The sequence below is a fragment of the Athene noctua genome, chromosome 30 (genome assembly GCF_965140245.1).
Source record: "Athene noctua chromosome 30, bAthNoc1.hap1.1, whole genome shotgun sequence".
Classification (NCBI taxonomy): Eukaryota; Metazoa; Chordata; class Aves; order Strigiformes; family Strigidae; genus Athene; species Athene noctua.
The window spans coordinates 1,699,361-1,712,916 of record NC_134066.1 but is presented as its reverse complement, the minus strand read 5'-3'; the positions used below and the strand labels follow the sequence as shown (position 1 = coordinate 1,712,916).

At 45.7% G+C, this 13,556-nt stretch overlaps 2 protein-coding genes across 2 annotated transcripts; both read right to left on the bottom strand.

Moving 5' to 3' along the window:
• Positions 1-2,283: 2,283 nt before the first annotated feature.
• On the bottom strand, positions 2,284-4,240 carry HOXC5 (homeobox C5). Its single transcript, XM_074929653.1, has 2 exons — positions 3,306-4,240; positions 2,284-2,498 (listed from the first exon to the last, which is right to left on the bottom strand). Exons 1-2 carry the CDS (start codon positions 3,760-3,762, stop codon positions 2,284-2,286), a joined length of 672 nt encoding a protein of 223 aa, XP_074785754.1. The 5' UTR covers positions 3,763-4,240.
• Positions 4,241-7,150: 2,910 nt separating this feature from the next.
• HOXC6 (homeobox C6) lies at positions 7,151-8,893 on the bottom strand. Its single transcript, XM_074929627.1, has 2 exons — positions 8,494-8,893; positions 7,151-7,695 (listed from the first exon to the last, which is right to left on the bottom strand). Exons 1-2 carry the CDS (start codon positions 8,891-8,893, stop codon positions 7,382-7,384), a joined length of 714 nt encoding a protein of 237 aa, XP_074785728.1. The 3' UTR covers positions 7,151-7,381.
• Positions 8,894-13,556: the final 4,663 nt, after the last annotated feature.

Here is a 13,556-nt window from a genome sequence, read left to right as displayed (position 1 = left end):
AGAGGTCCATATGGACTGAAGTGTTAAGCTCCGGGATGGATGGACACCCTATGGAAGGCGCGTTTCCACCCCAGGAGCGGAGCCCATGTGTTCCGCATTAGGCCCCTCCACCTCAGCAGAGACAGAAAATATCTATTTCTTTCCCAAAAAAAAAAAAAAAAAAAGCAAGCAAGATAGACTTAAAGAACCAAGAAAGGGGGTGCAGCCCCCTCCCTTCCCCCGCAGCCTCCCTGGGGGCTGCTCCCCGCGGGATGGAGGGGGAGTTCAGCAAGGCCTGCAGCCCCCCACCTCCCCAAACAACACCCCCCAGTCCCTCCTGCCCTCCCCATCCCAGTCACCTCCAGTCAGGCACTGGGACCTCCTTCCCGCGTCCAGGTGCTGCCCAACCTGCAGCGAGAGGCAACGGCTGCGAGATTTTTTTTGGGGGGGGGGGGCAAAATTCTATTATTCCGAGTAGACATTGGGGAGAGAAGAGGAGGGGGGGGGGGAGGAGAGAGAAACAGAGAGAGAAGGTAATTTTAATCCGATATTCCTATTAAAATGCCATCTGCCAGGCGAGGACACCAGCCTGGAGTGGGAAACCTGAGAGAAATAAAGAGGAAAAAAGTCTGAGCTGGGACAAGGAGCAGCTCACCTTGCTCAGGGCCCAGCCAGCGCTTCATCATCAAATTTAAAAAAAAAAAAAAAAAAAACACCACCAAACAACTTTTCCCCCCCTCCCTTCCTCATGCTCTGGGAAATAGGAAAAGCATCACGTACCTTTTGCAGGGCGGGGGGGAGAAGGATGCTCTAAGCTAAAGCATCCCTTCCTCCCTCCTGAAACCTGCCTTTTAAAAAATAATCATCAAATCAATATTTTTTTTTTAAATTTGCCCAAGCAGCAAGGCGGGGAAGGAGCACAGAAATATCTGCTCGGCGCGCCAACTTTTGGGTTATTTAGTGTTTATTCCGTATGACAAAATAGAAGTTTCATCGCCTTTTCGCAGACGAAACGACAACTAATAAATATACCGAGTACATCGCGGGGCGGGGGGGGGATAAAAGAAGTTACCGCAGTGGACTGAATTTAGACAGAGATGTACAAATCGGGGTTCGCCTTGGCTTTTTTTTTTTTTTTTTTAATATATATCTTAGCATTTAGCAAATCTACATTAACGACGCAACAAATAAATACACAATAATATTAAGTCCAGAGGTTATTTCTACCTCTCCCCCCCCCCCCCCCCCCGCCCAATCTCCCTCCCTCCCTTCTCTCATGCTGCACTTTCCTGCCCGGAGATTTTGGAGGATCCGCACAAACCGGTGTCCCGTCCTTCCCCCCCCCCCCCCAACCCCACACACCCCAACCCAGCGCCCCCCCCCTCCCCTTCTCGCCCGCCCCAAGTCTATTGATTTCTTTTATATGCAAATAATAATAAAATGATGCCGTCCGAGTCCCGACGAAAACACGCAAACACACACCAGGGACACCCCCCCACCACCACCACCCCCGGCTCCTCTGCGGGTTTGTTTTTTTTTTTTTAAGTGGATTTTGGGGGGGGGTCCGAGCCCCAGACCGGGGCAATATTTTTCTTTCTGACTTGAGAGAGCCCGAGCGGAGGTGCCAGAGCATCTTCCCTGGGCAATTCCCAGCAAAACACATCAGCAATTTCCTTCTCCCATCAGGCTGGGACTTCACCAAACTTACTGGTTTGGGGTTGTTGTGTTGTTTGGTTTGGGTTTTTTGGTGGTTTTTTGTTTTTTTTTTCTCTCTTCCCCTTATTTTCCTCTTTTTTTTTTTTTTTCCTTCTTCACCAGCCCTTTTTTCTTTCCTTTCTTCCTACCAATATTGCGATTTTTTAGAGCTGAGAGGACACGACCCGGCCATCCTGCGGATTGTTTTTTAAGTCTTTTTTTTTTGTTTGTTTGTTTGTTTCTCGGTGATTTTTTTTTTCCCCCCAAAGAGCGCACAGGTTAGGACACTTAGTTACAACCTAAAGAGCGATACACTAAATTTTTGCATGAAGCTAACAGCGGGGTTAGAGTAGTGGTTGTGGGTTGGTGTGGTTGGTTTTTTTTTTTTTTTTTTGCATACTAATAAGATCTTTCCTTTGTCTGAGGGATTTGTGAGGGTACAGACACGAGTCCATCCAGCAGCTTTCTCCCTCCCCACCCCAAAATCAGTTTCCTCAAGGCAGCTTCCACCAGAAGTGATGGAAAAGGAAAAAACAAAACAAAACAAGCACCAAAAAAAAAAAAAAAACCAAAGCAGGGGACTCCCCCCCCCATCTCCTGCAATCCCACCTAAAGAGCCTCTTTGCTTTTCAACTTGGAATCTTTCTTCCACTTCATCCTCCGGTTTTGAAACCAGATTTTGATTTGTCTCTCGTTCAGGCAGAGGTTGTTGGCGATCTCAATGCGCCTCCGCCGGGTCAGGTATCTGTTAAAATGAAATTCTTTCTCTAGTTCCAGAGTTTGGTAGCGGGTGTAGCTGGTTCGGGAGCGTTTACCATCCGTTTCTGGGGAAAAAAAAAAAAAAAGGGAAAAAAAAAAAAAAAAAAAGGGAAGACACCGCATGAAAAGCCAAAGCAATCCTGGATGGATTTTCAAATATTTTTATTAATTTTTTTTGTTTGTTTTTAATGATAAAACCCGGTTACAAATCTAGAATATACAGAAGTTGGCTGGGGCTGTGGGCACGCAGGGAGGGAAGTAGCCTGAAATCCTTCATTCCCCAACACCTTCAGCCCCCCAAGTCCCCCCCTTCCTTTCTAAAGCCCAGATCAAACGCATGTAGATGAGCCAGAAGTGAACCTGTTTCCTCTCGGACAATAAGGAAGTGTACAAAGGAGGGAAAAATCTTTTCTTGGGGATCTTGTCTCTCTTTTTTTCCCCCCCCACCCCTTTCAGCCCTGGGAAGGTGGAAGGGAAAAAAAAAAAAAAAAATCTCTCCACGCTTTGCCTCCACCTTCGCTTCTGGTGTCTTTTTTTTTTTTTTTTTAAGCTCACCCTCAAAGAACATGTGTATTTCAAGTTATTTTTAACCCCCCCTTCCCAAAAAAATGGAATATTGCCTTTTATACACGTTTTGTTTCTATGATCCAATTATGCTGTCATAAATTTGGGCGTATATAGCCTCTAAGCCTTTTAGTGGACAGTTTTACGAGCAATTGATGCCTTAGTCGTAAAATTTACGACCTCAGGTTTTTTATTATTTGCCCCGTATGGCCTATAAAAACCCAAGGCAAAAAAAAAAAAAAAAAAAAATCCTGTGAAACCAAAAAGAGAAAAAAAAAAAAAAAAAAATCGAGAAGTGAAAGTTTTACCATGGCTCATGTGTAGTTTGGTCATCCAGGGGTAAATTTGTGGAGGTTGTTGCTGCTGCAGTTGTGGTCCTCCTTGTTGTGCTGTTTGCACGGGTTCAGCTTTGATTTCACCCGAGCTCTTAGATCTCTCCTCCAGCGTCGTGTTAACACTCTTCTGACTGTAAATCCCGGGATTTAGGGATGCTTGATCGTCTCTGGCTAAAGGATGCCCTGAAGAGCCCGTGACCGTGCAGGAAGGTCGCTCGGGGTTAGCTCGGGGGGTCGCAGACATGTCCAAGCCGCTCAGGGAGTTGGTAGCCCCGGAGGAGGGGAGTGTGATGCTTAGATCCAAGCCACTGTAGCGGTACCTGGGTGACTGAACCTCAGGCACACTTCCATAATTTCCATAACTTTGCATGGCATAGGCAGGAACGGGGGGACTTTGCTTATAAAACGAATTGGCGACGTAAGAACTCATGGCGGAGGAGGGGAGGGAAAAAAAAAAAAAAATTGGGAAAAAAAAAAAAAGGGGGAAAAGAAAATTTGGGGAGGGGAGGAATTTTTTTCCTTCTTTTTCCCCCTCTTTTTTTTTTTTCCTTCTTTTTTTTTTCCCCTTCTTTTTTCTTCCTTCTTTTTTTTTCTTCTTTTTTTTTTCTTCTTTTTTTCCTTCTTTTTTTTCTTCTTTTTTTTCTTTTTTTTTCTTCTGTTTTTTTTTTTCCTTTTTTTTCCTCTTTCCCCCCCCCCTTTTTTTTTTTTTTCCTTCTGGGTTTTTTTTTTTTTTTTTTCCCAACCGCTTTGATTAGGGTGATTTGTGGCCCTTTGAAGTTCAGGGGTGGGGGGGCGCGTTTTGTTCCTCCTAAAGTGCAGAATTTATAGGTGGGGGATTCTTCTTTCTTTTTCCCCCTTTACGCGCTGCCCAAATATGGGATATTTAAGTGGCGTCACGTGACGGCGCCGGCCACTCATCAATTTGCCTTGATGACCCCGGGGCGGGTTATTGATGGGCGCCCGCGGAAGGCGCCGGGGGTGCGCGGGGGAGCGCGGGCGGAGCGCGCCGCGGGACGGCAGCGGCACCTAGTGCTGCTCCGCGGCACCGCACCGCCGCTCCGCGCCCCCCCGCGCACCGCCCCGCGGAAGGGGAGTGAAGGGAAAGGCGAAGAAGAGGCGGGCGGGGGGGGGGGGGGGAGCTCCCTCCGCGCAGCGCTCCGCGATTTTCAAACAAAGTTTTCTTTCTTTTTTTTTTTTTTTTTTTCCTTTTGATTCTTGCGCGCGGTTTTTTGCGCGCTTTGGTTCTTCCGGCCCAAAATCGCAGCTGCGCGGGTGCGGGAGGGGGTGTGTGTGGAAAAAAAAACCTGTCTTTTTTTTTTTTGTCTTTTTTTTTTTTCTTCCTCTTTTCGGTGGGTGCAAGCACGAAGCTCGCAGCGGCGCGTTACCTCCGCCGCATTTTGATTTCTTTTTTTTTTTTTTTTTTTGAATCGCACGAAGCGTTACCGGCTTGGTGGAAGGAAACGCATTCCCCGCGCTGTTTGCCGAGGGGTTTTTTTGGGGAGAGGTAGAGGTCGGGGAAAGCTCCTGAGATCTTTCCTCGCGTAGAAGCTCCTCCGATGCGCCAAAGTTTACATTCCTGTTACCTTTCCCCCCCCCGCCAACCCCACACACACCCCCCCCCGCCCCAAACCCCTCCGCAATTTATTGCTGGCAGAAGCCTGGATCTTCCTTGTCTGGAGAAACCAGCCCCTCTCTTCAAAGGGCACGGCGAAGGGGAAATAAATACCTTCAAATCTGAATTTCCAGCCCTCCCTTCTGCTCCGGAGCAGGGCGGAGAGGGGGGTGCGGGGGGAGACGGGCAGCTCCGAGCCCCCCCCCCCCCCCCCCCCAAGTCCGTTTCGGGCTTTGCCTTGCAGACCTGAACACGTTTTCTTTTTTTTTTTTTTTTTTTTTTTTATTCCGTCTCCATCCAACAATGCCTTGAACGCGCCGGGTGTTACACATCGCCTCCATTCTCTCTGTAGGCGCTAAATTATATATTTGTGTGGTTGTGGATGTGTTTGGGTGTTTGGTTGTTGGGTTTTTTTTTTGACGTGTTGGCTTTTTTTGTTGTCGTCTTTTTCTTTTTTTTTTTTTTTTTAATTCAAACTGGTTTACACCCAGGGAGCCTCCTCCCGCTCCCCGGCCAGGTCGTTGCCCTCTTGCAAAATGCTCTTGGCTTCTGCTTGTTGGTGCTGTTTCCTTGTTTTCTTTCCTTTTAAGAGAGATTTATCATTTCTTTCTTTTTTTTTTTTTTTTCCGTCTTTCCTGCGCCATGCAAAAATCGCCTGCACATTCCAGGCTGGAGACGAGCAAAGGATGGACTGAAAAAAACTCCCCAGGCTGCTATTTTTCTTTTTTTTTTCTCCCTTTTTTTTTTTTTTTCCCCCTACTTATGGTCACTTAACACCAAATCCTGGTTGTTTCATTAAAAAACTTGAAGGGAACTAAGCTGCTTCCAGGGAAATATCATCCCTGGCTAAGTGCTACCTACTGAACAGCCCAGAAAATATTAGAGCAGTGACAAAGAGGCGAGAAAAAATGCAGGTTGTTGGTTTCTTGGTTTTGGTTTTTTTTTTTTTTTAATCCAGCCTTCGCAGTGGTTTATCCGAGCCTGCGATCCACAGCAGCAGGGTTTGTTTCCCAGCGTTATATCCACAATTTCCGTCCTCCTAAGGATGAGTTTCTGGATAAAAGTGACTCTTCCCCCCTCCCTGGAAAGGTTTATTGGGTCGAAATAAGTCGGGGAGGGGAGGGGGGGGTGTAGGGGGAAGTGGGTCCATTCCGCAGAGCTGGGGGATTCTCAGCTGTGTAGAGCTCAAATTAAATCAAAATAATAATAATAATAATAAAAAAGAAGCAGAACCTTTGACCTGGTATTTGACTGAGGAGGGTGCAATAAGAAATATATACTGTTTTGAACTTTGGAAATCCATTTTTAATCATGAAGCGAGAGGTATGGCATAGATTCCTGATGCCACCGAACAATACAGTAACAAGACTAATTCAAGGAGACAAAGCAAAATGTAATTTTTTTTTTTCCCCCCCCTTTTTTTTTTTTTTTTTGGAATACTCTTGAATGAGAGGGGTACGAAGGAGGGAGAAAAAGGAGAGAGGGAAGCTGATTTTTCAGGAACAACACACAGAAGATCAGTGAACTTTCTAACAGGCTGTTACCAACACGAAAGGTTTCAACTGAAGCTCAGAGGCCATTCTATAAACTTTAAAAATAATATTCAGTTTTTATTAAATACTCAACATAGTCCTCTGGACATGACCTTTATACATGAGAGGGTGTAACACAAGATTTTTTTTTTTTTTTTAATTTTTTTTTCCCCTTTTTTTTTTCTACTGCTATAGAACTCCATTCACTTTATACTGTGGAACATTACAGTGCTAAACATAAATATAAATACAGGTACCACAAACACAGTTAAAAATATTCACACAGAAACTGTCACAGTTTGTAGTTATGCAGTGATGAGCCCAGGTAGCTGCTTAAATACAAGGAGGATGCTCTTGGAAATGCTTATATTTAGGTGGAAGGAGCTTTCTCAGGGAAATCAGATTTTTCACCAGGGGAGGAAGATCTGCTCTGACTGAGGGCGGGGGGGGGTGTGGGGGGTGTAGGGGGGGGAGGAGAAGCGACTGGGCAGAGTCTGACCCGGCACAGCGGAGGGTGGATGCCCAGTTTTTTGAGGAAGGGGAGGGAGGAGGAAGGGGGGGGGGGGGAGAAGGGAGGGGGGGGGGGGAGTGTGTGCGGGTTGAAACAGTCTTATCCCGAGTTAGATAAATAGGCGATGGCGGAGATGCGTGTGCGGGGTGGGGGGGTCACTGGGGAGAGCGGGAAAGGGGGGGGGGAACTGTGTAGCGGTGGGGAGGGGGTGTCCACATTTCCACCTTAGACATTTTTTTTTTTTTAATCATTCCTCCTCCCCTTCCCCAATTATTTTTTTTTTTTTTTTTTTTTTTTCTTTTAACGTAGCCAAACATTGTGCCAGTGATAAATACGGGGTGGGGTGGGTGCGGGGGGGTCGGGAGGGGGGTCCTGCCGCCGAGCTGTCACTTTTTTACTCCTTCTGCTTCTCCTCCTCTGTCTCTTCTCGCTTCTCCTCCTTGGCCAAGCTGTCGGCGGCGGCGGCGGCGGCCCCCCCCCCCGCCCCGGAGAGGGTAGAACTCAAATTACTTTCTTTTTTCCATTTCATCCTCCGATTTTGGAACCAGATTTTGATCTGCCGCTCCGTCAGGCAGAGAGCGTTGGCGATCTCGATCCGCCTCCGCCGGGTCAGGTACCGGTTGAAGTGAAATTCCTTCTCCAGCTCCAAGGTTTGATACCGGGAATAAATCTGGCGGCCCCGCCGGCGGTCGGCCCCGTAGCCCACTCCTAGGGATGCCGAGACAAAACAGACTAAAAATCGTCAGCCCGGGAGAAAACCGACGGGGGGGGGAACACGACACCCGCACCCGCGCAACCCCTCCGCCCTCCCGCAACCCCGCGCCCGCCCCGCTCCTCCTTCCCCACCCCCCACCTTCCTCACCCCCGGCCGCCTGCCCCCTCCCCAGCACCCCCCCCCCTTGAAAAAAAAAAAAAAAATTTAAAATATCTCTATTTTTTGGGGATGAAATGAACCCTGTGCGCGCAGCTTTTTCCCCCCCGGGTCATTTTCTCCCGGGATGCTGCTCCCTCCCCCCCCCTCCCCCCCTCCCCCCCCGAGCCCCCCCACTTCTTTTTCCCACATTATTTCTGCCAATTGGAGGATTTGGGGGAGCCGGGAAAAGAGGAAGGAGGAAGGAGGCGGGGGGGGGGGGGGGGGGGGAGAGAAGTGGGAGCTTCCCCCGGCCCCTCTTGGTGCGGGGAAGCCGCCACCGCCGCACTTCCCCGCACCCGTCATTAAAACTTATTTTTACCCCGGTAATATTTTGTGCTTAACTCCCGAGCAGAGCTCGCTGCACTTTATTATAGATATTTTACACTCTCGAAGTCTTTTAATTAGAAAGAGCATAACAAGCCATATTTGCTTGCAACAACTTAACAAATAAAAGGCCTGTAGCTGCAACTGTGAAGGAGCTATATTATTGTTTTTATGGGGCCATAAAAAGTCGCTCAGCCTGTTCTGCTAGGGAGAAGGTCGTAAAGATGGTTCAGTTTATTTAATTTATATCTCCGAGCTGTAAAACTTACCACTGTGGGAGTTCATACGCTGCATCCATGGGTATATTTGAATGCTAGTTTTTTGTTCTTGCGAAGTGTTCCTGTTTTGGTCACTGGTAAAATCCTGTGCGATTGATGTCTGTGTATTATGTCCCATAGAATTTTGCCTGCAGCTAGAAAGCATGTCTTTTTCTTGGTAAAAAGCATTAGATCCATAGTCATAAGGTCCTCGGCTGGAGCTAAACACAACATTATCTTGCGGTGAATAAAAAGGAGAAGAATAAATCCGGTTTTGAGCAACGGCTGCTCCATAAGTAGAAAAATGCCTGACAGGGTCATAGGCAGTTGAATTGAGGGCTACGTTGGGAAGCACCTCTTGGCCACTGGTTAGATGGCAGGATAAAGATGGGTTTGTAAAATAGGAATTCATATCGTCCTCTATACCTGGCTGTGTGATTTCTTTAATATTTATTTCTGTCTCCAGTTTGTAGTCTGAACTAGATTGTTATAGGGAAGGCTCTGCTCCAGGACAGACAAAATGACAAAGTCAGCTGACCCGGGGGGAGCCAATGGGGAGGCGGGTGTCAAAAAGGGAAAAAATTGCTTTTGCTTCTGTTGATTCCCTAGTTGAAACTAAGTGGGCATGGAAAGTAAGTCCTGCACCCCCAAAACCCCCCCAGCACCCCCGGGGTGCCGGGGGATGGGGAGGATGCGGTGGGGAGGGGAGCGCTCCTGGAGGGTCCTGCCTGGGGAGGCAGCTGGGCTGGAGGGGGGTGGGGGGTGTGATGGCACAAATTTCTTAAACCAGGCTTAACTTTTCCTTTTCCCCCCACCCCACCCCGCCCCACCACCACCACCACACCCCCCCCCTTCGCCCTCACCCCCTCTTTTCTGCTAATGGGGTTTGGGAGCTCCGTCCGTGTGTCTGTGCGTTATGTTGCTTGTGTTTTGTTTTTGTTGTGTTTGGGTGTGGGGTGGTTTTTGTTTTTTTTTTTTAAAGAAATGTTTGCTTAATATCTTGTAATAAAATAGCTCAGAATTCACAGTAATAAATCTCAGATGTCCACAGAATATTAAGCCATAAATTACCCTCCTTTTTTTTTTTTTTTTTTTTTTTTTTCCCCCCTTCTTGTTCTCATGTAGCATTGGTCAATATTATGGAATCAAATGATTGTGTTCCTGATGAGAAAATATTACATAAAGACAGGGGAGGAAAACATGGCGACTTCTGAATTGATAACGTGTTTCAGAGCCTTTCCAAAGTATGTCTTGGGGAGGGGAGAGAAAAAAAGAGAAAAAAAAAAAAAAAAAAGAAGACATCCAGAAAAGCAACACCCAACCTTGCAAACTCACGTTAGCCTGGAAGTTAGATTTCTCCTCTAGTTTGACATTTCTCCCTTCAGACGCTTCCCTGCTCTAATTTTCAATGCTGGAGGATATTTACATTTTCAACAATAACTACAACAACAGGAAAAAAAAAAAAAAAAAAGGAAAAAAAAAAAAAAAAAGAGGATTTCTATTATTTGTAATGGAGAGCAATGAGGAGCCTGGGCTGGGGACGCAACCTCGTGTTTGTGTTTGCAGCAATTTGTAGTCGCCAGATATTTACAACTGATTGGGAAACTTCTATTGCAAATATTTAGTTAGATGAAAGGAGGGATTATATTCTATCTTCTCTGGGTAGATTGCACCTAGAACTAATTGAAATGAAGACAGCTAATCTAATTTTAATTTCAATCTAGAGCCATAAATTGCCCCTTAAATGTAAAACATACCTGCTGATCTGTAAATATTGCGAGGTATCTTTATCATTCTGGTGGCTTGCTATTTAAAAATTCAATTATGGCAGGGAAACCCTGGCCTCCTCTGTGTGTGTGTGTGTGTGTGTGTGTGTGGTTGTGTTGTTTTGTTTTTTTTTTTTTTCCACCGTGTCCACGTTTTTATTTTAAATGTGAGGGTGCGAGGGGCTGGGGAGAGGAAGGTTTGTGGGTGAACACTCAGATTCAAAACTGAGAGTATTTGTTTGTCTTGCCCTCAATCAAGAGACTTAATTCCTTTTTTAGCGATGTATCCCTAAAAGATTTCAGCTGACAAAGAAGGGTTGGGGGGGGGGGGTGTGTGTGTGTATATTTTTTTCCCCAGCTATAACAGGAACCCGGATGCCAACGGATTTTATGCTCTTTTTCCTCTGTGTAACAAAGCAAAGTAATCAATGGTAGCAATAAAACCATAAACGAGACTACAACTGAAAAAAAAAAAAAAAGCTCGTGTATTCATCTTCTATAACGTTAAGGCTTCCCCTGAGTGTCACTAGGGGAAAAAAAAAATAAAGTTTCTAACCAAAAAGGAGATAGCTGGAAGTGTGCACCATCTTATTTAGCATCTGTACCTTGGTGGGGAGCGCAGCCTGGCTCCCACCTAAGGCTGCCCAACTTGGAGCCAGCCTGGTACAGATATAAGATTCATGTACATGGGGAAGATTTCCAAGCGTTTTCCCCCCAAAACAGCGAACTTCAGTGTGTTTTCGTTGCCCTTTTCTCCCTATTCCCCACAGCCCGTCCGGGGATTTCTGCAATCAAAGAAAGAGGCGGAAAATAAAGAAACTAAGAAAGAAACGCGATTACTGGGGAAGTAAAAAAAAAAAAATTTTTTTTTTTTTTTTTTTTGGCCGCCTTCTGCTGAGCTAAACCCCCAGCCAGAGGCACTCTCAGCTGGACAGATCTGGAGAGCCAGGGATGTGTTGCAAATATTATTAGCCATGGGCACATCTTCCCTGAACCCCAGTCCTTTCAGGGCAGGGTTACTTTGGAAACCAGCCCTGACCATGCAAAGCTGCTCCCAGATATTAAATTGTTGCGAAGGTCCAAGAAATGGACTGGAGGGAGAGATGGATGGATGAGGGAAATGGCTTTGCAGTTATTGGCGTGTTGTCTTACCTTATGTATTGCTTACAGCCCGCTGTAATTTGGCGAGGAAATTAAAAGTAGCTACAGCTGGATGGGTTGGACTGGGGTAGATTGACGTGGGGAGTTTGCACCTATGGAAGGGCGCTTATACCCACGCCAACCTTGCCAAAGTTTGGAGGAGTTTCCTCAAGGACTCCTTCTAGGGTTTTATTTTTTCCTTGTTAATTATTATTATTTTGCTCCCCCACTCCCTTCTTTTTTTTTTTTTTTTTTTTTTTTGTATATAGGTGCTCGGGGGCTGTTGTATCGGAGACCTGTGTGATAACCGTGTGACTAGGAGTCGAGAAAGTTAAGTGTTTTATTACTTCTCTAAACAGAGGGCAAGTCTTAAAAGTCTGGTCGATTTATAGTGAACAGAAACCAGCTGCCGTAGAGAAACTTAAAATAGAATCCACTCCCCACGTTAAAAACCAGGTTTCTGGAGAGAAAAGGGAATGAAAGAGGAAAGGGGGGTGTGGAGGGGGGTGGGAAAAAAAAATTAAAAAAAAAAAATAAAGCACAACCACCCCAAAATCTCCTGCAAATACAAATGAGGCACCATTAAAGTATGTTTTACTCCTTGCAATTCCTCAGCCTCAACGTTTTGTACGCACTGGATATTTTTTAATTTATTATTTTTTATTTTTTTTTATAATTCCTTCCCCCCATTGATATTTTCTAGCAGTTTGGGGATTTCTCGAAAGTATTTCATCAAGATATGTCACTACCAAAAAGGTATTTTTTTTTTATTTTTTTTTTTCCCCCATGAAAACATGTAGAGGGAATATGTGGGGCGCTTTCTGGTTAAATTGGTCTGCAAACAATTATGTAAACTCATCAGCAGAAGCAAGAACAGATGTTTTATTAAAAGTGCTACACAGCAGTAGAAATATGTACAAGTCTTCGAGTAGCTCTTTAATAGGAGTTGCTCTTTGTTCCCAGAAAAGAAAAGCGCCCATAGAAATCTGAAATAACATCCACCACTCATAAGCCATATTCCCCCCCCCCCACCACCTTCTTTTTTTTTTTTTTTTTTAATTTATTTTTTTTCTCTCCCCCCACTGATGCTCACACAGAGAGGTTGAGGAGGAGGAGGAGGGGGAAATAGAAAGAAAAAATATGTGTCGGGAGATTTCCTCCCCCCTTCCCAGCTATAATTAGCGAATTGATGAACTGATTTAGAGAGGGGAAAAAAAAAAAAAAAGCTTAAAAAAAAAAAAAATTTGCAATCCCAACACATGTGTTTTCTATCCCTGAGTAATTACTGAAAGGAAACAAATCCAAATCGGTGTCCCCCCCCCTCCCCTCCCTCCTGAACCGCCTGCAGATACCGCTACTGGCAGCGAGCTGCTGCCCAGCCCTGCAGCCGCTCGGTTGGATTTTTTTTTTTTTTTTTTTTTTTTTTTGGCGGGGGGGTGTGTGTGTGTGTGTTTCCTCTTTTCTTCCCAGCCACGTTGCCCACTTGGGGCTGATCCCGACATGGGGCAAGAGACGGGGGGGGGGGGGTGTGTGTGTCCCCCCTCCTCTACCCACTCGTGTCGTGGTCGGGGGTTGGGAGGTGCCCGCCCGTTCAGGACATAGAGCCCCCCCGCAACCTTTTCAAAATTAAAATTATTCAAGAAGGATGAGGGTGTTTTTCTATAAACTGCTGCAAATTTGACTCTTTTGGGATGCGCTAAGGGGGGGGGGGGTACACTTAGCCTTAGCCCCCCCGCTCCCCGAGCCCACACCTATGCGTGTGCAAGGCCCACGCACACCCCTGACATCTCATCTGATTAAATACTCGAAGCTCTTAGAGGTAAATACAAGTGATGCCATTAAAAGCCTTTTTATTTAAACCGATTTCACCTTGTATCTGGGATCTCTGCCTTTTTTTCCCCCCCCCCTCCCTTTTACCTTTTTTTTTTTTTTTTTTTTTTTTTTAACTTGACATTTATGGCACACGTGAGTCCTAATTATTTATTTGGGTCTTTCGCTGGGAATTTATTCCTGCTCTTTACAACAGGGTTTTCCTACTCAAATATTGCGCTTTTTTTTTTTTTTTTCTGAGGGGGAGGCTGTAAATAACGCTTTTCAAAAATAATAATAAAAAATAAAAGAGGGATAACGACACCCCAACAAGAAAAAAAAAAAAAAAAAGGAGACGTG

Bases quoted from the DNA above. Each gene is read 5' to 3' on its own strand.
- HOXC5 (XM_074929653.1), bottom strand. From the start codon at position 3,762: ATGAGTTCTTACGTCGCCAATTCGTTTTATAAGCAAAGTCCCCCCGTT. The intron at 2,499-3,305 runs GTAAAACTTTCA...TTTTTTCCCCAG, and splicing joins CAAACTACACATGAGCCATG to AAACGGATGGTAAACGCTCC.
- HOXC6 (XM_074929627.1), bottom strand. From the start codon at position 8,893: ATGAATTCCTATTTTACAAACCCATCTTTATCCTGCCATCTAACCAGT. The intron at 7,696-8,493 runs GTAAGTTTTACA...CGGCATCCCTAG, and splicing joins GCGTATGAACTCCCACAGTG to GAGTGGGCTACGGGGCCGAC.